This window comes from Panulirus ornatus, chromosome 68, assembly GCF_036320965.1.
Source record: "Panulirus ornatus isolate Po-2019 chromosome 68, ASM3632096v1, whole genome shotgun sequence".
Taxonomy (NCBI): Eukaryota; Metazoa; Arthropoda; class Malacostraca; order Decapoda; family Palinuridae; genus Panulirus; species Panulirus ornatus.
This window is the reverse complement of record NC_092291.1, coordinates 10,277,940-10,304,951: the sequence shown is the minus strand read 5'-3', so window position 1 is coordinate 10,304,951 and position 27,012 is coordinate 10,277,940. Positions and strand designations below refer to the sequence as shown.

Here is a 27,012-nt window from a genome sequence, read left to right as displayed (position 1 = left end):
TGGCTACAATATGGAGGTGGATGGTCAGTGATGTGGGCATTATTGTGGGTTGCAAGGGGTTGTGGGCGTTGTGATGGGTGGCAGAGTAATGTGGGCATGGTCATTGGCGGCAGGGGGTGTGGGTGTAGTTATTGCTAACAGTGGGTGTGGGCGGTGTGATGGATGGCAGGTAGTGTGGGCGTTGTGATGGGTGGGATGGCAATGTTGGCATGGTAATGGGTGGCAGGTGGCGTGTTGGTGGGTGTCAGGTAGTGGGCTTGGTGATGGCGCGGACGGTCCTTGGGGGAGACACCGCCGCAATACTATTATAAGTTGTGGGCCACGCATCTCGTGATCATCACATAATCAAGTTATTATCGTATCGTGTTGCCCCACACTCCCTGGCCCAGGCTTATGTTGGTCTTCACCAGCGTTGAGGGCGGGCGGGGCTGACAGGTCCCCGAGGGCGGGAACTCCTCAACCCCCCCTCCCCACCCGTGAATCCTCAATCCCCCCGCCCTCGGGAGCTCCTCACCCCCAGTCCTTGGGAACTCTTTAACCCTCACACCTGGAGACTTCTCTGCCCATGGGGACTTCAACCCTCGCCCCCGGGGACTCTTTAGCACCCCCCACCCCACCCCGCGGGGTACTGTTTAACCTCCTCCCTCGAGGACTCTATATAAGTCTTGCCTTAGGCGACTCCTCAATCCCACCTCCGGGGACTCTTCAATTCCACCCCCGGGGAACCCTCAACCCCAGTCCCCTGGGTGTCCCCAGGCCAGCGTCTTTAGTCATTGTTCATCCTGTATCAAGAACTTCCCTGGTGAGGGTTGGAAGGCTCGCCCGCCAACTTGTATTGGTAACGTCCCACTGGACCATCTCCATACACAAACTCTATACATAGCCGATATATATATATATATATATATATATATATATATATATATATATATATATATATATATATATATATATATATTAAACTGTTTCGCTGTTTCCCGCGTCAGCAAGGTAGAGCCAGGAAAGCAGACGAAAAAAAAGTATAGTGAGGAACAGGGACCAATGTATAGTGAGGGACAAGGACCACAGTATAGTGAGGGTCAAGGACCACAGTATAGTGAGGGACAAGGACCACAGTATAGTGAGGGTCAAGGACCACAGTATAGTGAGGGTCAAGGACCACAGTATAGTGAGGGGCAGGTACCACAGTATAGTGAGGGACAAGGACCACATTATAGTCAGGGATAGGGACCACAGTATGATGAGGGAAGAGAACCACAGTATAGGGGCAGTGACACAGTATGGTGAGGAACTGAGGAACAAGGACCACAGTAAAGTGAGGAGCAGATACCACAGTATAGTGAGGGGCAGAGACCACATTTAGTGAGGGGAAGGGACCACAGTATAGTGAGGGGCGGGGATCACAGTATAATGAGGACAGAGACCACAGTATAGTGAGGGGCTGGTGAGGCAGGTGGGGGCGGAGGAAGGTATAAGAGTGCGTGGAGTGTGTGGGATCTGCCACTCCCCAGCATCCCAGACGGACGGCCAGGCGCAACTCACGCTCCACCTCGCGCCCTCGGCCCTCTCAGCGCCCCGTTCTCATCTCCGTCGTGTTCAATATTGTGGTAGTGGCGGTGGTGGTGGCGTCTCCCTGCGACAGTCTCCCCCATAACACTCTCCAGACGTCAGGCTTGAGGCAAATATCGTCCGCTGGGGAACAGGTGGAGCGCCGGGACGCGTGACTAAAGCAGTAGGCCTAGGTGGTCGGAGGAGCTGCAGTACTACCCTGCAGCCGGGTCCTACTGAGACAGGGTTTGGAACTCTACAGACCCTCACATCCCTTTCAAGAGTTGAGAGGACAGAGTCATCACCAGGCTACTAGAGCAAAGACGTTAGGACGCCTTTCCATACCCTCTACAAAAAAGGCCGCGCTCACTTTTCTGGAAGATACAAGACATAAGTGGGCCCATAAGTCGTCTGTGGCCGCGGACCTCCGCGCAACTTCGGGACCCACCTGCTCCTCCCATAGTAATGGTAAGACACTCGTAAAACTGATTGCAGGGATCTCCATCTGTTGTCCTTAACACAGACAACAGAAAGTCCCTTCATGTGGCTCGTGGAATGTAAGTCATATATTTACAGGTCAGGTTTTTCAAGGATTATGTTGGCGTGGCTTCGAGACACTGGTGCAGCGGGGTCGATTGTCCAGGTGACAGGGTTCATCAGCGTCCTGACCAGATGTTGTAATGTGAGTTGTGAATTGTAGTTATCACTGAACATGTAGTGGATGGTGAGTTGCTCCTGTGCTGCGCTCCTGCTTGTAGTCCACACCTTGACAAGCATCCCCTCACTCAAGAAAACATTCATACCTCACTGAACGTAAAATGTTTATCGTTTTCAGTGACAGATGTGGTAAGTAGTCGCCTGTCAGGTGGAGACGTTGTTTAATTTGTTGAGCATGATAGCACGACCATATATATATATATATATATATATATATATATATATATATATATATATATATATATATATATATATACACACACATACATACATACATACATACATACATACATAAGAACGCATACTTCCGCAAAGTATACAATATCGTTCGAAAGCAGGATTCGAACGGCTGCCACTTGAAAACGACTAGGCTATGGAGCATACACTACTTCCATACAGCATATCCTACTTCATATAAGTGGCAGGGGTGAGAAGACAACTTTGACGAGACTGTAACATTGGTAACAGTCACGTCAAAGAATTTCTTATTTCAAAGGAGTCCGTCACGTACCCGCTATTGGAAGCAGCGCAGCGTTGAAGCTGCAGGAGATCCTGGAAAGTGTCTGGAAAAATTATATTTCCGTGCTACTGGAAGTAGCACAGCTTCGAAGCTGCAGAAGCTCTTTAGAGAAAGGGGTCATGGGGTTATATAATGATAAAAATAGTAATGATAATAGAGATGGATATACAGGTAGAGGTGTTTGCTTAAATTACCTTCGACAAAGCTGTCACAGCGTCGGTGAACAGAAGATAGTGCACGCCGCCAAGGATCTCGCCCTACAGGAGGAACTCATCTTACACACACACACACACACACACACACACACACATCATATATATATATATATATATATATATATATATATATATATATATATATATATATATATATATATATATATATATATATAGGATTTCCTTACATGTGAACTCGCGTCTCAGGTAAAAATCCCATTCTATATTTTGTTAGAAATCCTGGTCTATGTATATTCAGAGAAAAACTATTTTGAAAGTTCCTCTCGGGTGTAATAGAAATAAAGAAAGGTTCTGGCTAGATTTTTTTAAGACATCCCGGAAGTGTCACATTGAAATTTGTAGAAACTTTTATTTCCCGTACTCCATTTGACGGTAAGTGCAATGTTTATTATTTATTATTATGTTATCACCAGAAGGTAGGTAAGATTTCCTTGTCTTGAATATAGACAGACAAACATCGGAACAGACACATAAACAGACCGAACCAGAAATTTAGATAACTTGCACAGGGTGACAAGGCAGCCGCAACGACTCGCTACAGTATTGCTACTAAAAGAAGAAAGATGAATATTTACATAGAGAGACGTACAAACAGACGTATAGCATGAATATGATTAATTCACAGTGGAGAACTAGCTTCACACACACACACACATTGTATATATATATATATATATATATATATATATATATATAATTGTGTGTGCACGCTCGCGCCATATGCCAGGAACAAGCGAAGAACGGCTTCATTTGCTCACATCTGTTCAGTTTTTATGTACATTTCACTGAAACCAGAGTACCCTATTCACAGCCAAGCCCCACAAACCTTTACATGGTTTTACCTGGCCAATTCATTGATTCTGGTTGGGTTCACTAAGAGCACGTCGCCCCCTGTATACCACATTGGTCTAGTGCACTCTACCCTTTGCACACTTTTAACCTTTCCGTATGTTCAGGCCCTGGCTGGATAACTCCGGCCTATTTTACTTTATCCATCCACCTCCTGAGCCTCCTCTCTTACCTAGGTACCTCCACTTTTGACAAGTACATCCTCCAAGTCAGTCTCCCATCGCTCATCTTTTTCATATGCACAAACTTGAAATATTTCAGCACATCCTGTTTAGTTCTCGGATTTATAATATGCTTGCTACTCTCTCTCTCTCTCTCTCTCTCTCTCTCTCTCTCTCTCTCTCTCTCTCTCTCTCTCTCTCTCTCTCTCTCTCTCTCTCTCTCTCTCTCTCAAATCTCGACACAGGTTAGAGCCATGGGTTGGACACTGGTTCAGCGTGTACTATAATACAATATATTCTATTAGATTCTTAACGTGTGTAGGCGTAAGTATGGAAGGTTGGTAAGGAAGAGAGTGACGGGGAAGGTTATTACGATGCTTGGCCGCCGGCGGGCTCGGCCGAGGAACGACCGGCTCTGGCTGGCTGGATTGCTCAGGACAGTCACAGTCACCTCACCGACCCTTCTACACCCCCAGCTCAGTGTCCTTCCTACGCCTTCAAACTAACCTCACCATCCCTCCAATACCCTCACACACGCCTCTATCCTTCTTACACCCTCACACTCACCTCTGTCCATCCTAATCCCTCAACTAACCTCACTATCCTTCTACACTCACATCCACCTCACTGTCCTTCCTACACCCTAACACTCGGTGCGAGGTCGAGTGATCCCCACATGCAATCGTACACCCTGGTCTGTCGGGTCTCGGGTCTCGTGTCTGTCCAGCTGCATACTGCACTGCACGGTTGGTACATACTGTTCACTGTACTCCCAGCTACCTACTGGATGATGGATCATGTATCATTATGGATGACAATACAGTTGACAAACACTGGTCACTGTATTCCTCACTAACATTCTCTTTTCTACCAGCAAGAACGCAAGATATCAAAATTATGCATCATAAAATATCCGGTTTTTATCTTAGGTATTCTAGATGCTTTCAATATATTATTATTATTATTATTATTATTATTATTATTATTATTATTAATATTATTAGTATTAGTATTATTATGATGATGATGGAGAGAGTAATTGCGCGGAGAATCATTTGCTGAAGCGAAGCGAGTGAAGACGTGGGAGTTTGGGAAGGATGGTTCACGGAGCTGGATAACATGCCTGTGACTTCCACCATGTTATAATCAGAAGGGAACTTGTTGACACACAAACTGTATCGTGCTAACTACAGGCGAGACAAGAGCCCTTGACACAACATGATGTAACCAACCTTGTCATAATGACAAACTGACATCAACAGGAGGCAGCCATCCGAATATAGGTGTCTTTCACGCCATTTACAGACAATAACATTAACAGTCGCCTTCCATATTACGCATGAGAATTAACTTTTATGAAGGAGGCTGAAGCTACCGTAACCTCACTGTGCTTTAGACAAGTTAAGGGAGGTAATTACATTGGGATTCCGGCCCTGACAGCATGAAATGTTATGGATATATTGACGTCTGAAGATATGTGCACGGAGAAACATACTGATGATACGATTCTCTAAAGGGAAGTATTTCAGTGTGGCGTTACCAGGTAGCGGCAGCGGTCGTGGATTCCTTGCAATCACTCGGGACTCAAGGGTTCTTCTGTATCTGATTTTTAAGTTCACATCGCTGCAGCATCCCCAGGCGCCCGTCATGTACATGTCTCGTCATAAGTTGGTGGGATAATCCGCTGTTCATATAACATTTGGTGTTGATATATTTATGTCATTGTGTATTCAACATGATAAATATGTGTTTGAATAAACCATTTCATAGATTATATATGAACAGAATATAATGTAGTGCAAGTGGGTATTGTTGCACTGTGGTGGCTTTACCCCTATTAAGAACATAATACAAGCGATCTTTAAATGGAAACGTTATACTATGACCTTTTTGAATTTACTTTTACATATCTTCACAAGATATATACAAATGACAGCATAAGCATCAGCGGTAATCAACTGCAGTGAGGCTTCAACTATTCTTCCCTGTGTCGCTTCTCTCAGGCAAAGTCATCACCCGATGAAGGCTGTGACATCTGATTGGGTGATTAGGTTGGCCAGATGTCACCAGTTCCCTTAACTTGTGCTTTGTTCTTGGGTCTTCGCTGTTTCTGCCTAAATAGATAAATTTCCTTTGAGTTTTCTTGGCATTATCACGATAAAACACGCGAAAGATGTAATTGACATTTTGCAGGATAACGCTGCTAGTTGATAATGATATTGGAGTGTCAGACATTTTAATTTGCCTTGAGCTTTTGATATGACGTCGTATCTATTTGATAAAGCCTAAAGGATAGAATTTGTTTTTCCTCTATATTACTAACGTTTTGATATCTCTAATAATAGTATCACAGAACAATCTAGGACGTTGAGAATAAGCGTGAGAAAAGATTTTAGAACTGATGTTAATCGTGGCTGCAGGGTTTTCAGTGAGCAACTGCCTTCAAGATGAGGACAGCATTAACACTTAACTGAAACCTAGATTTACATATAGAGATGTGTCATGTTTTGCTCTTATTCTCAACTAAATAATTCCTAAGCTGCTTTTCTTCTCAGTCATAACCCAGGTGCTTCCATTTTCACTTCACCATTGTCCAGGTGTTTCCACTTTTACCCAGCCATTGCAAAGATGGTTGTATTCTTATTCCACCATTGTCTAGGTACTTCCATTCTCGATAAGTCGTTACCCAAGTGTTTACATTCTCACCCAACCATTGTTTAGATTCTAATCCAAAAAATCTTATATACTTCTCCCGCCCTTTGGACTTTCAGTATGGTATCGGCAGTACCAAGATGTTTTTCCTATCTGCGTTCCAAAGAGTTCCAAAGAGTTCCAAATCTTCCTTGGTACTTCTACTGTCTTCAAAAGTATCATATTTCCAACACTAATTGTTAGATATTTCTTACTGTAACAGCGCCAGCGAAAGTTATTTTAGGTAGTATACAAGAACCCCATCAGTTATTCGTAGTACAGTGCCACCAGCTATTTCATTAATAGTATAGATTCCCCAGTAGTAACCATGATCTCTGTACAATACAGTGATAGAAATAGCACTTTATTATATTCCCTACTATATAATAGCGCTAACTTTAGTTATCAATATCCCCTGTAGTATAACAGCGCCAGCATTAATCATTTTACACCGGGACAGTAATAGCCTTGTTAGGCTGATGCGAACACTATATATATGGGTCGACCCCGCCGACACCACACCCTCGCATTTGCTTTCAAAAGCCAGCTGCAGTAATTTGTTATCTATTTGCAAATATAGAATGAATTGTAAATCTCTCATGGGAAATTAGGTATCAGTGTGAGTATACTGTATTGTACGGATCAGGAAATTGTTCATAAAACGATAGAGTTGTTGGCCATAGGTAGTTCTACAGCTGCAGGAGTAACGAGCTGTATACAAAGGTTGATAAAATTTCAGTATACGCGCTGTGTTACTCCCGACTTCGGTACTTTACAGTGGGTTAGATTTTTTTCTTACCCTTTCCATCCTAAAATTTTTCTAGTGATTCATTTTTCCCCGTTTTTTAACATCTGATGGATAAAGAAAAAAGAAATGGAAAATGGGATGTAACATAATCCCGGGAAAGAAGATTTGTTTTCTTAAGTTCTGGATCTTGTGTAAGAAGCTTGCTTCAGGGAGTCTGAAAGACAATGATTTCAGGACAAAGTCTAGTACTAGTCTTCATACGACGTTTAGCTGATGTCGGTGCCATCGGCTCATATATATATATATATCCTCATCTTATACCAGACTGTAACTTGTAGCCATTACCATCAACTTAGCCAATAGTGTTGTTTGAAAACCATGGACCGCTGGACGTAAGGTGTAGTGCTTCCCCTGATGAGAATAGTTAATACCGAGTGTCATTGTGCGAGAGATAATCATCGCCATCCCTGGCAAACAATAAACGTATTTGGATTTATTCTGACACATAAATGATGGATTCACCTCAAGTCTTTAACTAGAGAAAACTATCTAATTTTGAAGAACATGAACCCACTTGTACATGGGATAATCACATAAAGTTGAAGGAAAACTAGTTATATACTTGTATATGATTTGGACATGAGACAATATATTATTTGAATTGTTCCAGGGATAAAGTTTGGTATGAAAGTGGCCGGTAAAGAGAGACGAAACACTTGAGAGAGACAAGGAATGAGAGTTGATGTGATATTCTCCCGAGGTGAAGCTCTGATGTTAGTGTGGTAATTCCTGTTCCAGTTGGATTTTCAGAAAGGGCGGTTGTCTCCTTTTGGTAATGAGATCTTGTATATAATCTATCTTTATTGTTTCTCGTTAATTTATTTTTGTGACATTGTTCATATTCTTGCCTCCCCCCCCCAAAAAAAAAAAAAAAAAATCTTTTTAACACGTAGAAAATTTGATAATGTAGTTGAAAGATTATAATTACATATATGATTAGAGTGAATTTTAGGAAGAATTGTTTCTGATATCAATGGCTAAATTAAGGGAAAGAATTGTAGGATGTATACCCCAATTTGCATTCTGAATAATTGAAGGTCAGTACAACAGACGAATATTGGAAGGAATAAAAACAGGTTCTTACAAGACGGAGTTAAGACTTGTTTGTCTCATGGGTCTATTGTGCTAGTAAGAAAGGCTGCCGCTTGTCTTCCTGCAGTATGTACGTGAGGTGAATGCCATCTATACTGAAGCATTATTTCCCCCTCTTGCCTCAGTGTTTCCTCCGAGAGAAATTGCACAAATGTCCATGGGTTATTTTTTTTTTTTTATCAGATCCTAAAACTTGGCTTAATACGTGCTTTCAGCTTTACTGCTGGAGGGAAGAAATGGATACTCATCCAGACAACGAGAAAACAGTTAATTCCTAGTCGTGGCCCATAACGCAGAAATGTTATTTTTGTTAATGACTTTTATGGTCTAGAAATAGGAACCATGATATGAGACAGGTCAGCGCCGCCGGGGAAACATTACAATAGCCAGAACTACTGTATGAAAATGCCAATAGGAATAGACTCAGGGATATGTTGGTTACTGGTTGCACGTCATTACGGGATCATTCTTATACATGATTTTCTGGAACTCGAAAAGGACAGCATTGTGATTAATTCATGATGCTGGGTGATAGGGCATTATGACTGGTTCATGATGTGTGATGGGACAGTGATCAGTTCATGATACTGGGTGATGGGGCATTGTGATTAGTTCATGATACTGGGTGATGGGGCATTGTGAGTTCATAATATTAGGTGATGGGGCATTGTGACTGGTTCATGATGTGTGATGGGGCATTGTGATTAGTTCATGATGTTGTGTGATGGGGCATTGTGATTAGTCCATGATACTGGGTGATGGGGCATTGTGACTGGTTCATGATGCTGTGTGATGGGGCATTGTGATTAGTTCATGATGCTGTGTGATGAGACATTGCGACTGGTTCATGATGCTGTGTGATGGGGCATTGTGATTAGTTCATGATGCTGGGTGATGGGACATTGCGACTGGTTCATGATGCTGTGTGATGGGGCATTGTGATTAGTTCATGATGCTGGGTGATGGGGCATTGTGACTGGTTCATGATGCTGTGTGATGGCGCATTGTGATTAGTTCATGATGCTGGGTGATGGGGCATTGTGAGAAGTTCATAATATTAGGTGATGGGGCATTGTGATTAGTTCATGATGCTGTGTGTTGAGGCACTGTGACTGGTTCATGATGCTGTGTGTTGAGGCACTGTGACTGGTTCATGATGCTGTGTGTTGAGGCACTGTGACTGGTTCATGATGCTGTGTGTTGAGGCACTGTGACTGGTTCATGATGCTGTGTGTTGAGGCACTGTGACTGGTTCATGATGTTGGCTTATGACATATGGGTGCCACCTTGGGCTGGGATAAAGCACCGCAGCTGTGGCATGCTGTCAGCTGGCTATGCCTGTCACATCTGTGGTCCTTTCCCTAGCCCAGGGTCGTATCCACCCATCTATCAGTCAGGAGGAGGATGAACGGCTGGGTGAGCTGTACACCAGTGGCCGCTGGGAGATCTAACCCGGCCCAGTGGACTGATAATCAGCTACAGTAACTAAAACACGACTGAGCCACCTCACACTTTCTAATCTACGGTTCCTTTCTACTAGTTCTGAGTGGCAGTGATGTAACCGATACAACAATGTTATGATGTAGTCCGGAACCTCGAGTTGCCAACTGTTTTGGTCTGTGAAGGTAGTAGTAGGTTGGTGAAGGCAGGCGATGCCACCAGCTGGGATAATATAGCAGTTTTCTGCGCACCGTGACTGAAATAGTGACCCCACTCTCCCGCCAAATAGATTTAACCTTACGTCAAGTACTGTAGTGTGTTGCGAGTGACAATAGATTCGTTCTATCCTATGTTGCGAGTTGAGAGAATGACAATAGATTTGTTCCCATCCTGTGTTGTGTGTTGGGAGAATGACAATAGATTTGTTCTATCCTATGTTGTATGCTAGGAGAATGACAATAGATTCGTTCTATCCTATGGTGAGAGTGACATTGGCCCTGTACCCACAGGTGGGGCGCGCCGGGTGGTTCCTGCTGGTGCTGGTGTGGGTGTGGTCCGCCAGGTGGCCGCCCGTCCTCGCCTCTCAGGCCAAGTGTGACGTCGAAGCCCTCCGCTGTGACGTCATCTGCTCTTTCCCTGACCTCGACCTTCACTGTAGCCGCTGTATCAGGAGGTGAGTCATGGGTACAACCTGTGTCAGGGGCTACGTTTGTTACGTGTGGCAGGGTGTCATTTGTGCCAAGGGTCAGGTGTGTCATGTATGTCAGGAGTCAGATGTGCTACGTATGTCAGGTGTCAGTTATCTTATGTGTCAGGAGTTATTTGTGTCATGGTTAAGGTGTCAAGTGTCAGGAATGAATCATGTATTGTTTATCTGTGCTATACGTCTAGAGTCATATGTTTGTCAGGTGTGCCACGTACCAGGAGTCATGTATGTCATACGTCTAGGGTCATATGTGTGTCAGACGTCCCTTGTCGGGGGTCACTTGTCACATGTCAAGTCATATGTGTTACTTACCGGGGATATTGTGTGTCATGAGGTTAAATATACTTGTCATAGGCTATGTCTGTCATGAGGTCACGTGTGTTGGGACCGATAGTGTCAAAGATTAGTTATGCTGTCTGTAGCACAGGAAACCCTTACGAAAAAAAGAATACCGGGATAAATTCCTTCCACCAGTGGCATAGGTCATCAATGACCTACCTTTCTACAAGCTGAGGTAACCATTCTTTGTCCGGGTTACCCACACCCTTTAACGTGCCTGTTTTTTCCCAAACTATAAATTCACAAATTTGGTTGATATGAGACCAGTGACCTGAGAGTAGCTAGGTACATTTCTGTGCGTTATAGATATTATATATCAGGTCAGTATCAGGCGCCATGGTGGGCACAGGAGCAGGAATATAATGTATTGTTTCCTCCCCGCCAGACGACCTATGAGGTTCGGCAAGAGGAGCGGCGAAGCAGCAGATCCTTTGGAAGAGGCACAGCTGGGTGGTACCCTGCTGACGAGGATCTCCAGCGTAGGGTCTAGGCCGCTTTACAGGACCAGAAGCCACAAGAAGTCCACTTCAGCGACCTCGAGGGCGCAGACCAAGAGAGCGTCAGCAGGAATGCGCGCAGAGCATGACTCCAGACCCTTAAACGCTGGACTTCACCTCTTCAGTAAAGTTCTTTGGAATGACGCCATTACAAAGGATGTTCTCTCAAGGAAGCTACTACAACAGTCACACGACAGTGAGGTCCAGTCCGGACTCTACCCGAGAGGCTTGAGCGGCGATCTGCCTCCTCGCGCTGACGACTCGGAGGACGTAGCCAAGCTCAGGCTGAGTCGCCGCAGCGTTCGCAACACCTCCCTCATGAGTGAGGAGGACGCAGGTATGGCCACCGGTAGTGGCCCCAGCAGGCTCAGGCGCTTCCCGGTCTTCAGGAAGTTCAAAAGATCGGGTGTGCACGACGTGATCGAAGGACTGATGGAGCTTCTAGGACTCGAGGAACTCCCTGTCGACCCCACACTCTACGGCTGCCACGAGCTCCTCCTTCCAGTCTTCAAGTAGCACGAACGTCTCCAGCCATCTCCTGCTCAACCTTTGTACTGAGGCTCATATTTGTACTCTTTAAGTAACGTGGAACTTTCCAGGGCACTGACCTGACAGTGTCTGCCTGGAATCAATAGTGCTATGTTTTTTCTTACAGCATTAGTCAAGAAACATTTACCTGTGGTTACCGGCGAATAAGTTTCATGTGATTAAACGTGGTTGCTCACAGCTTGGAGACCTGGCAGGACCTCTGGATATAGAGGCAGAAGTGACCTTCTATCGTAGGGACTCAGCAGAGATCTAATAGCTTTAAGCTTGGTTTGTAAAGCACTCTAAAGACTCATTAAAGCTGCCCCTTAATTAAAAGTCAAAATTGGATTTTCGACAGAAATTAGGAAAATTCATCCTTATTTGACATGAAAGTTGTGACTGCTTAGAAAAGAGCGAAACAGGTCATTTGAGCGTATAATTTCATATGAAACATTTATTGTCAGATGACGGAAGCTTTATCTGAATTCAAGATTGCAGAGAAAACATTCAGTGGAAATGTTTCGGAAATCCCTTATATGTATGCCTGACGTCACGTTGCGATGCCGGGCATGTTATACGCTACTTTATGCATTCGTTAAAACCTCATCGAATCATGTCACGGTTACGTTCATCGAAGTATAGATACAACAAATTATATATCTTTGCTTTTTACTGCGTTCATTAAAACTAAGATAAGGCAGAGGATAACGCTATCATAACCTAATTTCAACAGATTTTTGCTAACAACCTGACACAGACTAACGTAAAATAACCAAAACAATTGAGATCGTAACTTTAGTTTTTTTCCCTTGTGAATCTAACCCAAGCCTGATCGACTTTAAGCAAAGACGAAGTTCGAAATAAAAGTGCTTACATTTTTTTTTTTTTGCAACCTAATCTAAAGCAACCCAAATCAATGACGTTAGCCACTTGGTATAATGTATGTATATCATTTAGCTGCTGATCACGGGAAAGGGATATAAAGCATTAACTTGACCATGCGCTTCATTCCTTACATTGTGGATACAAGAGTGAGTACTTCGCTGTGATGAATCGAAGTTCGTGTGCCATTATTTTCTTAACGCAGTCAAACGAGTAACATTCTCCCCAAAACGGTTCCGATGAACGTTCTTCTGAGATCAGAATCTTTATATAAGACGAAGTTTTTATTTCTCTGACCTTTGCTTACATTAATCCTGGGATACGGTAGAATTATAAAGTTCAAGATTAGTACTGTCAAAAGTGGAGGCATCAACTTGACACAGGCCCCGAGGCTGGAAGGTAAGGGCTTTCCGAAAACATTTGAACTGAATAAGCTGCTGGTTCCCTAAAGCTGCTGGTTTTTGGTTCTCTAAGCTGCTGGTTCCTAGTTTTCTAAGTGGCTGTTGACGGTTACAGGTTTTCTGAGAAACTGATGCTGATTATCAAAGTTGTTGGCTGTCCTTTGAGCTGCTAGTTGCGGGTTTCTTATATGCTGGTTGAGTTTTCAAAACCGCTGGTTTTTGGTTCCTAATCTGATGGTGAAAGGTTCTCTAAGCTGCTACTTGTGGGTTTACTGTCCTGCTGACTCCTGGTTCTTTAACCTGTTGGTTGTCTCATATCCTGGATTTTGTTTTTCAACTGGTTGTTTGTGAGATTCCTTTCAATCTCTACTCTTTAGGTGATCTTTCGTAGGTTACGTTTCTTATTTCATATTCTTCTTGATAATTATTTCCCATCTGAGTTTCCAGGTTTGTAAACTCTGATTCCTCTTATCAGCTAGCCTTTGATATTTCTCTCCTCAAACATCTAGTTTCATAAACCTTCTCATAAATAAGTCATCAACATTATAATTACCCCCCCCCCCCTTTCAACTGCAGCAAACCTAACCTTGTATCAGTTTAGTGGCGCCGAACAAGACACGGTGAACAATCAAACACAACTTTATTAAGAAAGGCGAGCTATGATTTCAATCTGTCCTCAAAGGAATTATGAGCAGTGAGATTGATTTCCTTCTGGTGGAAATGTGATGCCGATGGAGTATGTGATGAGTTTTGTTGTGTCCCTCCCACGCCAGGTAAGCTCTTCACGCACGCCAAGGTCAGCATGGACGAGTTCATCTTAGGGCGGGGATGTCAGGCGATCCACACTATTACGTCATCAACGGTAATCCTTGGGTCTCATGTGAAAAGATACGTCTCTGGCTTGAATTACCCGTTGATAAAGAGGTACTCGCCAATATAAGATACCCGCCAACAATAGGCACTCGCCAACATACGATATTCGCCAACGTAGTCACTTGGGTACTAATGGTGAACTGTAAAAATATTTTTGTAATCGAGGATTAATGATAGCACCGCTTTCCATCACATTTAGACATTTTACTCTACACATTTGTGTAACTTGTAACCCAGGTGTGTACCATGATAATGAATGAAAAATAAATCACATGCAAAGAAGTTCATGGTATGATATATATTTGCCTTATTGCTCCTGTCTACCATACTTCGAGGTAAGTTTTGGAAAACTTAGCAACACTCATGACTGGGACTACAGCATCCTCAATCAGACATCTCCGTTTTTCTCTTACAATATCTTACCTTTCCTTCCTGTCCCATATATATATATATATATATATATATATATATATATATATATATATATATATATTGCACACATAATCCCAGCACCCCTTGTAAGGGGTTCCTGCAGCTTCAAGGCTGCACTACAATCAGTAGCAGAAAAAGGATGGACTTCTTTAGAGTGAGCAATTCTTCAACAAGATAATGCTGCTCTTCCTCTATATATTGGATTAAAGATGATGTATAAAATGACCAATGTGAAATGGTAATGAGTGCATCGAAAGTGTAAATTGTAATCACTGTGTATGACATACAATCACTTTTCCGTCGTAAATAATATCTTTCAAGAACCCAAGACTGCACGATCTCCCCCGGTGGTAACACCGTTTTTGCCATAAAATGGTATTGACAACATTTTTCCCCTATTTTACCGTAAATGAAGTAATCATAGTAATACGATAGCAACATACTAAAATCTTTTATCATTGTGGTTGTACCAAATTGCCTCCAACTTCCCTGCCAGCCGCTCGTCTCCCACACAAACATACGCAATGGAGGAATTCCCACTCATCGCTGAAATTTACCTGGTGCAAAGCTTCACAAACTCCGAACGTTTCTATGAAGGTTTCATATGAGGGTAAATTCCATCAGATTCTATTAAAGAACTTGCATGATTCAGGCTATCCACTGTCAAATAAGGCTAACAACAATTACCAATCGTGGGGAAGAATCCTTTGGCGTGATGTGGCGACAAATTTGGCGGGAAACAGAGGCATGGCGCGGCGGGCGAGGTCACGGAGGTCAGTTGTGCTGGTACTATCGGTCGGCTACGTCGTGTTGGTTGTGTTGAAATTATCATTATTGTGTATATCCTGTTATCTGGTCAGTGATTTTTTGGTAATACTTTAAAAATCAAGAATTTTTTCGTGGAAAGTGTGAATTTTTTTTCTAAAATTTTGTCAAAGGGTTTGAGTTTTTCGATTCGTATTGTGGGAAGATATAATGCGGGGTGAGGTAGTCATACGTTCTAATTTGTTCGTTTTCTTGATGGTTTTCCTTCTGCAATGGGGTTATTCGGTAAATGACGAATCGAAAATAGCAGTGGGTTCATTTCTCTGTAGGAAGAGGGGAACCTTGTTTACAATGGTTTAGATTTTGTCAATGGGTCGTTGGATAGAATGTTCAAGTGAGCTTTCTGGGAAACAATCGTATCAATTAGATCTTGTATTTTAGGCATTCCTGTCACTTCGTCTGTCCACAACCCGAACCACTGCTTACAAACCCGCTGTCACTGTTTATCACGAACGACTAGCGTAACTCGGACATTGATATATTGAAAACCATTACTGAAGAAATTCCCTCCATATCCAAAACTTGATTGAATGTCTAGATAAGGGGTTATGACAGATTTTGTATGGTATGAATACTTTGTTTTGCTGACCTGTAAGTTGGTTTAGATTTTTCCCTAAAATCATGAATTGGTTCCACAATGAATGAGTTACTCTTTAAAAGATTACATAAAATTTTATTTGGGTTTTAGGCCTGTCAACTGCTTGTTATAAAGGTCGTCATTGGGATTGCATCCTCCAAACCTTCAGGTGCTCCGAGGATACAAAAACCGTGTACACCTTGATACCCACTTCGGTATGTACAAGCATCACCAACCAGGGAAAAACTACACCGGGAGTGGTCGAACAGCGCTCGAGGCCGTCTATTTCCCTCGTACCCACAATGGCTTCTTTACTTCCTGTAAACATTACTTGCTGGCACTTCCACAAACTATACCACAACACTTGACGGTGTATTTGCCGTATACCAGAACTGATAACGTAACCGGGACCTTACAGTGCATGAAATACATTTGGATAAATGGTAAACAGGATTGGGGTTTATAATCCAACATAACTGCGGGTTTTCATCCTTGCCAAATGTTTTCCTTGGAACGACTACTGCTGTCATTAACTTGTGTAATTAAGAATGACCGACAATAAAAAGCTAAGTGGCGCAAACGAAGACTATTCTTCTAGGTATTCGTAACGACAAACCAATTTGGTGAAAGTTTCAAAACTGATCCCAAACTACAATTTTGCCTTGCAATTTGAAATAATTTTCCAGCAAAATCAGTGTTTTGTGAATGTCCACATCTCAAATGGTCTTAACACTGGAGAATTTCTATAACTGCAGAATACTTTTAACAAATATTTCGCATAGACAATTTTTTTCTTTGGCAATAACTGACATTCTTTTATAATACATAGATTTGATATTACAAGCTGTCAAACTAGTAATTGTACATGCTAAAACCTAACAGAACTGGCTCGGGTTTGTAAATGTATTGCCAAAGTATTTCTTGTATGGATTAATTTTATTTCCCATGACTTTTAATTTTTGCAGAGCATCAGTCATGAGCTACAAGCAAAGCCCCGACAGACGCCATGTAAGTATTCATAACATTGTGACTATAGTAACTGTTGTAACCTTGGTTACCCAGCTGGCTAGTTTTAGTACAAATTCTTTGCAAACCTCCTGCAGGCAATATATATATATATATATATATATATATATATATATATATATATATATATATATATGCAGAATGGCATACCTTGAAAAAGCCAGACTTAAATCTACCGAAAGTTTGATTTTCTCGTACCCTGCACAGCTGACGCCTAATGCCTGTCTTCCCTAGTAACCGAGGCTATTTGACAGTTAAGATATAGGCGTCCACAACTTCGCTTTGCACATCCTGAGACTACAAAGTGTTGATAAAAGCCGCCTAAACATATTTGTTCCAAAGCAGTACCTCCATCTGCTTATCGCCTTTGGTTTTACTTGTCCATTGCTTGCAATATAGACTAAGACGATATTAACCACTGTAATCTAAAGTAATTAGGTGTAATGAGCCACTTCCTTTGTACATCGAATGGTTATATGAAGATGTAATTACATAAACATGCAAAGTTACCTTAGTCTTTCATTTCGTCACAGAGCCTATTGGAAGTGTCTCAGTCCTCAAGGTGGCGACCCCGGAGCGCCTCCATGGGTATGGTGGACCCGAACAACTTTCTTACAAACAGGTACGGAATGTATTGTACCACTTCGTAGATTTAAAAAAATCTAATTTTAACACTTTAAACCGGTACCAATGTATCTTTCGCTAGATTAACTATTCAAAGCTTTACTTTTGATTAAAAATGGTTTTGCAATGTAATGGTTCGTTTTTAGTAGCAATTTTTTTTTACTACAGCGAAGGAGGGAAGCGGCGGGCATCTCCCAGCCCTTGCACCACCCCGTGCTTCGTTAGTCCCCGCATGGCCTTCTCCACACAGTTCTCTTACGACTCTCCCATACAAGTGAGCCTCAAATACTCAAGCTAAAGTATTCCCGATTATCTTTTTCGTTCGCTTTTTAAAAGCTGTGGATATCTTTGACAAATAAAAAGCTTAAGAATCTACTTAATACTTGCAGGACCAAACCTAGGAATTCTTATTTTCGAATAAAACATTTACCATGAGCACAATTCCATATTACCGCAGATCCTGACTTCGAGTTCGAGCGGAGTATTGAGTCCTCGTTCAGTCTCGAAGTTCAAGCGTCGCTGTTCTCTACGAAGTCTACCCCACTGTTGCAAAATGTTCTTAATCCTCCTTTTCTTTGTTATCGCCTCTGGCCTCTTCATCCACAGAACCATCCATGGTAAAAATCTAAATTTCTTTATTAATTTCCTTCTGAGATGACACTGTATCTTCCGCCTGTGTACAAATAGGGATAAGTAGTCGTATAAACAAGAGACCCACCACAGATTCATACGCTGTAGCTGTGACAACAGAATTCATTAAATACCTTTGTATTATAACTAGATTTGATCTGATTTAATTTTGACTATAATGTTAAAAGTAAAATAGTCTTCAATTAAAAATTTTAAGCCCTGATCCAGTTAGTCTTATAGAGTTCAATCGGACAATGGCTAAAACGGTCGTCTAGTCTAAGAAATAATTCAATGGGTACCATGCTAGATTTTAGTTCGATATCTAGTATAACTGGAAGATTATCCCTTCCAGACCACAAGCGGAGTGTGTCTGTCCTCACTCTGGACGATACCTGTCATTACGACAACCCAGACTGTCAAGACTTGGATGACGACATTATTCACGACCACCCCAGCCTCAAGGTGAGTGCTTCCCTACTCGCCAACCTAACCTCCATAAAGGTCATTATAAAGTAAGCACAGCACCCGTCTATACTCCTTATTCTCGCGTACTTTCACATCTTGTAAAATAATCACTGTTGGTTCCGCAATAGTTATTGAAAGATTCGGCTACATGACGTGCGAAAATTATGAAAGTTTACATTGGCTAAACTTAATCCTTGTCTAAGTTAAATGAACGTCTACTATGCTTTGCCATTACCAGTTTTTTAAAGTCGATCTGAATCCTAGAGCTTTTTAAAACTACAATAATTCGCTGTATTTTTTACAAAAGTAACCGGTTTTGTCAGACGTCAAAAACTACTTGAAATATTGTCTCGGCACCTTTAAAGCCATTCGTAAACATGTTGCTTGAAATCTCCAGTCCCTTGCTTTCACTTGTAAGTAGTAAAGGCCTCGATCACTAACACTTATAATGGACTAATGATTTAATCTTGACACGAAAAGATTAGATTACTTTTACATTAGAATAATAATTTGCATCTCAATGTGCTTGGTAAACATGCTATACCTTTATATCGTAACCATAGTGACAATTCTACCATTACAGCGCTTCATGAGGTCGGTTCAACAACCCACACACTACCACGTCTTGACGCCTGACCTTAACACCTCGCAGTTAGAAACGGAATATGAACAGCAGGTGATATCACTGGCCTTACAATCTGAAGATAGTAACTCTGTTCATCGCCAAGGAGGAACACTACAAATGTCGTCTGAAGAGCTGCTGCTACAGATGGACAATGAAATCCAAAACCCAGCAGACAACCACTGGCTCCCAGAACACCAGGAACAGTCGCACAAGATGCAGAGAATAACTGTCCAGGGACAGTACAGAGAAGACTTACAAGGACAGCAATATGCCACACAGGACAATGGACTACAAACTCCATATTACATACAGGGAGAAAATGGCGATCAGCCACATCCCATCCAGGACACAATACCTCAGTTACAACAGTATAGTCTGGAAGCCAGCTTTCTGCAGCAGAATAACATGCAAGGATATGGCAACGTACAGCCAAATGCCGGACAAGAACACGCTGCCGCTGAACACCAGTACGAAAGGCAGCATTTCGATCAGTCAATTATGCAAGAGCACTGGCCGGAGGGACATGCCACACAGGCAGACCTTGTGAACAGATTACCCCATAATAAGTACGCACAATATTCCAATCCGGAACAGCAACAAATGTTACCGTACATAGAGCACGGGGAACAGCAACATCGTTTAGGCCAACAATGGATATCTCCAGAACGGAGAGAAGCTAAAATCCATTTCCAGCAGGGGCCTGTGGCTGGCCAGCATCCTAGCCATACACAAAGTGTATACAAAGACCAGCCACGTCAAGCGAAACTGCAACAACGCAGGAATAGCGGACATCCAGGCGAAGGTCTTCCTCGTCGCCCACACGAAAAACCTCTTTCCAATCGGAAGTTAAAGCAAGGGCCGCTGAGGCCCAGACCCCGGGACACCAGCATGAGGGAACCAAAGGTGGGTCATATTGAGGGTATGGGTGTACAGAGAGAGAGACTGCCCCCAGGCGTCAATCCCCGCAGGTACAGATTCTCTGAGCTTTGAATGTGTTGGCCGGCTGCTGCTGTATTACAAGTCTTGGCTCCCGGCATCACGTTCGGCCCAAGCTGGAACAAGCCAGTTGTCCTACTATAGGAATTTTAACGCTGATGAGCAAACATTTTATGGTAGACTCTCGTTTTAACACCAGACACTTGTCACTAACCAACCTGGCTGGCTAGGTTTTAATGTAAATGTTGTAATTTTAATTAAAGTAATTTTTATTTAATGTCTCTGTAGCATTTTCCATAAACGTTTGTAGGAAATGAAGAAAGACGTAGTGTGGGCTGGGTGATGAAACTCTTCCTGAACCGGGCCATTTAGGGAATAAATACAGTGTAAAAAATAACTTGCAAGCAACAATACCTTCGTGTCTCGCGATGCTTATATCTGTGCAGGGAAGTTTGATCTCTACGATATAGCATTGTAACCATTATATATATTATGATCCTGGCAGAGTCGTCAATTTGTTACGCATACTGGATAACGCCATCTTGGTTATAGGATGAAATCAAACACTGGGTTAAAACTGAAATACAATAGATTACAAGATAAAAGCACTTTAAACGGGCAAATATTTTCGTTGACATTTAAGGTAATATTTCAAACCAGATCTTTCATTCTATAATAATTTGACTATAGAAACCTACTGCTTATTTCTTGGGCAATTCTATGACGTTACAATCATAATGGTCGCATCAATGACCTCGTGGTTGACCCCGGGTCACTTAACGCTACGGGAGAAATAATAATCGGGCCGATGCGACAGGCTCGGCTAATTGACTATTGGGGTGTGAAATCTCGGGTGGCGTGGCAGTGGCCAAGGAATTTCTTGAGACCTCCCTCCCCCAGATCACCGCGTGGATTGTCTATAACAGTTTTCTACAACCTAGATACAACGAACACGCAGGTTTGTAACGATATACAAAATCTCCGTCGCTACCTGGATGATTAAGTCTATTTTCATTGTAAAAACTTTGATTTTACTCTATCTCTGACGCTAACACTGTCAACCAGGAAGCAACATCCCATTCAGACAATATCTCTACGGACGTCAATTTTTGATATTCAGCTTCTTGAAACTTCACTTATTTCTTCACGAGTATATATAAACTGGCCTTGGTAAACATCCGATCAACGACAAATGTAATGAGAAATGACTACCTTGTTTGATGAACTTTGCAGGTTAAGAGAATGGCATGAAATTGCAAGCATATAAATTTATTCCAGTGGTTACATACAAGTTGAGAATGTGGAAGATGGTAAAGGTGTCCGAACACGTTACAGCCTCCACTGACCCTATGCAGTAATTGCATGGTCTAGAGGCTCAGCCACGAGGAACACTGCAGGTCAAGCAGGTTCCTCGAGGCTGACTGCGAGAGGAAGGACACTAGGGAAACAGGAAGATTAGCTAATGGCTTAGGGCAGGACGGTGTATCCGGGGACATCAACGATTGGATTGGAACACCAGCCGAGTGTGGAGGATCCGGTAACATATGAGACAAGCAGCTGGGTCGGTTAGAGTATCTGAATGTCGTTAGGTGAGTCTTAAGAGAAAGCCAAAAAGGATCCTACAAGGGGTTCTCAGGCGCAGGGGTTGGTGTCGCCGAAGAGTCCAACCCACCTAAGTTTCTGTTGGATCTTGCAGGCCAGATCCCTGTAGTCTGTCTTGAGTTTGTCCATCACATACTGAACACGTTCCCTCTCGCACTTGGTACACCCGTGGCAGAACTGTCCTGCACGTTGCTGGTCGTATATCAGGTCTGAAAAAAGATGCAACTTCAGCACACGATGGATAATTCAAGCTGACCTAACCTCCTACTGGAACATCCATCCTCGGAGATTCTCCAACACCAACGCACAAATTAAGGTAGTTGGAGAACACACAAATTAAGGTAATCTTAAATTTTTAGACATTTAATCTGAAATTTTTAGGCAGATTTTTTTTTTTTTTTTTTTGTGTTGGGACACTTTTGCGAGTTTCTAGTTATACAATGTAGTTTACTTCATCCTTTTTATATATCTTTTATAAGATGTTACGAGACGAAGCCGAATTACCGATACAGCTTTGGAAACTTCGACTAGATGTATTCAGCTGTTCGTTGGGTCGCGGACAGGGCTGGTGGTGACGCGTTCTCAACCCTGGTGTCATCGTACCGCGTCTTGTGGTAATCATTTGGAAAGTGTTTAGTTGTCAGTGTACCGGAGCGGCGCTCAGACCCAACGAGACTGCTTTGGGGAGTGCACGGCACCAGGTGTCCCTCCCCTCCTCACATACCACCCCATGATGACCAGTCACTCTTTCTCGTACTTACTCTGAAGGGCGTTGCCGATCTTGTCGCAGGACCCCGTCTCTGTGATGCACTCCACGTAGAACTTGACCGTCGTGGGGTCGTTCATGTGGTCGAACAGCGTCTTGAGGGGGATATCGTTGAAGGGCTGCTGTAGGTTCTTCACCACGGATGTTTGTGGCTGCGGCTCTTGAGGGTCCACCTGCTGTGGCTGGCCGATCACACAGGCCACCAGGCACATACATACAACCAGGACCCTCATTGTTACCTAGAAAGAACAGAAGGCGACTAAAAGGGCTGGGAGTTGGGGGGCTGAAATCCTGCCCACATGTTTTTTACTTTTCCAAAAGAATGAACCTAGAAGGGGGCCAGGTGAGGATTTTTTCCTTCTAAGGCTGTCATCTATTCTTGACGCTACCTCGTTCACGCGGGAAATAGCGAATATGTAAGAAAAAATATATATATATATATATATATATATATATATATATATATATATGGGGAAGCTACGGTATTATTGAAATCACCCCGAGTTACAACTTGTATCAAAATACTTTCAATTAATGTGTTATGTATGGTATGAATATTTGCATTTTCTATAAAAAGCATTATGGTTTACAGCCAGGGATGGGCAGCCATGGTTACTGTGAAGCATATTCCCTGGTCGGTTCAGTGCATTATCAACGAATACACTTTCGTAATTCAAATAATTTTCCTGGGAAAAAAAATAAGCTTGTGTGAACGTTTAATGATCCCGATACCAGTCTAACGTAAGAATGAGAGATGATACTGAAGCAGATCCTTGGTACATGACAAGAGGTACTGAACCAGGAGACCCAAGTTATTCACGAGAGATACTCCATCTACGTTATCTCGCGAGTGAGAAATAACCGTACGTCTCTTATAGATAAGAGATGTCCAGGACGAACGAAAGCCTTGACCAAATCATAGACCTGCGTTATCTTCAATGACTTATGTCCTCTGTGAGTGAGGCATCCTATAGGAATGTTGCAACACCATTGCACAATGAGTGAATGAGAGAGAGAGAGATTTGGTCCGTATGAAAAAGGGAAACGAAAATGGAGGCACAGCTGACCTGTGTTACCTGTGGTCCTTCCACGGAAAGTGTGTGTATTACTTGACAGTCAGGGGCGCACTGATACCCAGAGAACGCGCCCCCACTTTTATATGCGAACACCAAGGGGGGAAAAAAATGCGACCTTCATCGGCAGTTTTATCTTCTTATGTATGTATTTTTTTGAGGTGTTTCCTCACGACACCGCGAGCGAATGTGTACATGTTGTCTGACACTGTACACTGCTGGTGGATGTGTACATGTCCCATTGGCGGATGTGTACCTCACCCATTCTTGGATTTGGTTCAAATCTCGCATCCCCTTTGCGTTGTGGTTGTCGGCCTACTTAAATGTTGAATTGACGTCAGATTTTGCCTTATCTTTCCGTCGATTGTTCCCACACAGGATCAGCCCTGTGTCTCATGTGTAGAGCTACACCAAGTTGACGGTGTCTCAGCACGAGCAACCCTTCGCTCCCTCCACTTGTACATAGATTGTGTTTCTCTTTACAAAACTTATGATTCACAAGCCACGTAGCGCCACTGCCAGGGTCCTGCTGTTCGCACGAATTTATAATACAGTTTTGCGACACCGTGAATATTCTATTCAAAACTCGTTCAACGTATCTTAATGTGCGGGTGTAGCGTTAAAGGCCCCCCCCCCCTCCAACCCTGAGGGGGTCAAGTGTGGGGCGATCGGTGAAGTTAACGAAGACCAGGTGTCGTGGGTGGAAGCCTGGTGGAGACGGGTGACTGACGCACACACAACGCGTTGCTCCCCAGCCGTTGTGATGATTGGATGGAATAATAACAACAAATGAATAATTAGAGAGAGGGGAGTGGACAGTCATGTGGCAGCCTTGAAATGAAATTGGTATTGGATAAAAAACAAATGGACTTGACCAAACCTAGAATCATGTCTGACATATTGCTGATCAATGGTGTCAAGTCACCCGGCAAGAGTCAGTTGCTTGAAATTCTATCCTTGGATTCTATAGCAAGACAAAGCATAGGGCTTTGTAGAAGCTTGATGTAGAGTATAGTAGATGTGGCTCACTCTGGCGGGACTACATGGAAATGACCTTCCTCTCTCATTCTTCCTTTTCATCAGTATATCATTACTCTTCCTCTCTCTCTACTCGCATATGCTCAAAAGGTTATTTCTTATGCCTCAAGTCACTTCCTGTGGGAAGGGATATATTTCTATCGTGTTTCATCTCCCTGTCCAACATGAACAATTGTGTGGTGTCTTGTTCCTTTGGATCGACCTAAGGCTCTCTGTCCGTCCTGTATGTTTCTTCGTTCTGTTGGGTACAGCTGGACTCCCGTTTCACAGTGTACAACTTCGTTCAACATCCTGTGGCTGTAAGTTCGTTTCCTGTGATGTTTGTCATAAAACTGCTACGACGTACATTCTCATTTCCTACGACATACCAGGAACCATTTTTGCAGCAGCGCGCCAGAATCAACATTCTTAGATTCCGAAATGCTATTGAATTGTACGTTTATATTCAAGTTGTTCTGGAAGCTATTATAAGATTCATGAGCACTATTATTTCAAATGACTATCTCGACCTATATGAGCATCACAGTAAAGCAGATTTTGATAAAGATTAGAACAAAACAATAATATCAGAAAAAAAACCTATCTACATAAGACGGAACATTATTCATGGCAGGTCATAAGCGACAAATATGATGGTAAACTTATGTAAATACAAATATTAGTTTACAGCAACACACGGCAAGTTGGATCACCTTAGCTAACAACTTTTTTCCTCATTTCGTTCCAGGCGGTAACCACCCACACTCACACCCTGGCGTGGAAATTCAAATGTTTTGAGCATCATGGCTACCTCATCATGTGTTCTGCCTTGTGACTTACAGTGTGTTGTGGGTGAGCGGCGTGAGGTACAACAATTTGACACGCATATCTAAGGTAAGCATTTTGGTAAGAACAAAAATGGGTATTCAATTTCAAACCCGGATTTGAATATCAATGGTAACAGTACTAGTACAGGAGGAGGAAGGTTGGTATGGCGGTGACATGCTAGTGGTCCCTGTAGCCTACCCCAGCACTGACAGATCCCTCTGTTTTTATATAAGTAACGATCTACCACTGTAATTTTCCTGTAAGATGACAAGGTGTGATACTTGACCTCTCGAGGATGACAATACGATTCCTAGGCCTGTATTTGACTCTGCGTTATTGACTCTACGTTAATACCTAGGCTGATATTTGACTAGACGTGAGATGCAAACAACTTGTCACTCAAGCGTTCAACATTTCAGAACCCGAAATGAACGTACGGTCATCGAACGAAATTTATCCCCAGTGCCACCAAGCTTGGCCATCCTCAACCGTAGACAGTAAGCAGGAGTATAAATCAGGAATCAATTTCTGACCAAATATTTGGCCGTTATAGAGAAACTTTTCTCACGAAGGCGATCATATACAATTACTTTGGAAAGCCATTGATGTTGTAACTGGTGGCGTGACTAGTCCGGAGGCTTCCGCATTCTACTGATTATCATATCCAGGGTCGTCCTCATGTGTGGGGTGGGGTGGCATGGGTAGTGGTGTGTCACGGGCACCTAGCTCTCAGGGCAGCCCTAGGAAGCACAAAGTGTTACCAATTACTGTCTACTTACGAGTACCTACGGCGAGATTTTGTCTTTAGGCGGAACACACCGTCATACGCAGGGGTCGAACGGTATTGGGAATTACGGGGTTACATATACCGCCCTCTGTAATACTGTCTTGAGTTACAGTGGCAATAGACACATTGTCGAGTATACTTGCCATGTATACAGTTAGGGGGTACTGTTGCCATATACACCAACGACCATTCCCAAGTCAGGTGGATACTAATCTTTGGGAGTTTGTTCTGGGGTCTGTGTGGGGGTTTGATTTAAGGGTCTGTGTTAGGTTGTGTTTGGGGGTCTGTGTGGAGGTTTGTTCTGGGGTCTGTGTGGGGGTTCCAGGATCTCTGTGGGGGTTCGTCCTGGGGCGTGAGTGCTCCCCTGCCCTGCCTCTTGTGCCTGGTGTTGGCTAATCCCTCTGTGAGCGGCCATCACCTCCAGCGGCCGATGATCAAATTCTAAATCTGTACCGCGTTGCATCTGTCCCCTCACTGTGTCCGCATCTGTGTTGCATCTGTCCCCTCACTG

The 27,012-nt window shown here is 43.0% G+C and overlaps 3 protein-coding genes across 5 annotated transcripts; 2 read left to right on the top strand and 1 right to left on the bottom strand.

The window, feature by feature from the left end:
- Nucleotides 1-976: 976 nt before the first annotated feature.
- Nucleotides 977-14,560, top strand: LOC139747305 (uncharacterized). Of its 2 annotated transcripts, XM_071659449.1 has the most exons (3): nucleotides 977-2,016; nucleotides 10,572-10,735; nucleotides 11,493-14,560. In XM_071659449.1, the coding sequence occupies exons 1-3, from the start codon at nucleotides 2,014-2,016 to the stop codon at nucleotides 12,118-12,120; spliced, it is 795 nt and encodes a 264-aa protein (XP_071515550.1). In that variant the 5' UTR covers nucleotides 977-2,013; the 3' UTR covers nucleotides 12,121-14,560. The 2 variants fall into 2 exon arrangements, with proteins under 2 accessions (XP_071515550.1, XP_071515549.1); XM_071659448.1 differs by lacking the exon at nucleotides 977-2,016 and having other exon boundaries at nucleotides 8,452-10,735.
- Nucleotides 14,561-15,487: 927 nt separating this feature from the next.
- LOC139747278 (uncharacterized) lies at nucleotides 15,488-20,705 on the top strand. 2 transcript variants are annotated; one of them, XM_071659383.1, is made up of 7 exons: nucleotides 15,488-15,575; nucleotides 17,088-17,130; nucleotides 17,682-17,770; nucleotides 17,941-18,046; nucleotides 18,230-18,389; nucleotides 18,755-18,864; nucleotides 19,451-20,705. In XM_071659383.1, exons 2-7 carry the CDS (start codon nucleotides 17,098-17,100, stop codon nucleotides 20,480-20,482), a joined length of 1,530 nt encoding a protein of 509 aa, XP_071515484.1. In that variant the 5' UTR covers nucleotides 15,488-15,575; nucleotides 17,088-17,097; the 3' UTR covers nucleotides 20,483-20,705. The 2 variants fall into 2 exon arrangements, with proteins under 2 accessions (XP_071515484.1, XP_071515485.1); XM_071659384.1 differs by having other exon boundaries at nucleotides 15,503-15,529.
- A 976-nt stretch (nucleotides 20,706-21,681) lies between these two features.
- On the bottom strand, nucleotides 21,682-23,946 carry LOC139747279 (uncharacterized). The gene is made up of 3 exons (XM_071659385.1): nucleotides 23,864-23,946; nucleotides 22,792-23,035; nucleotides 21,682-22,239 (listed from the first exon to the last, which is right to left on the bottom strand). The coding sequence occupies exons 2-3, from the start codon at nucleotides 23,027-23,029 to the stop codon at nucleotides 22,061-22,063; spliced, it is 417 nt and encodes a 138-aa protein (XP_071515486.1). The 5' UTR covers nucleotides 23,030-23,035; nucleotides 23,864-23,946; the 3' UTR covers nucleotides 21,682-22,060.
- Nucleotides 23,947-27,012: the final 3,066 nt, after the last annotated feature.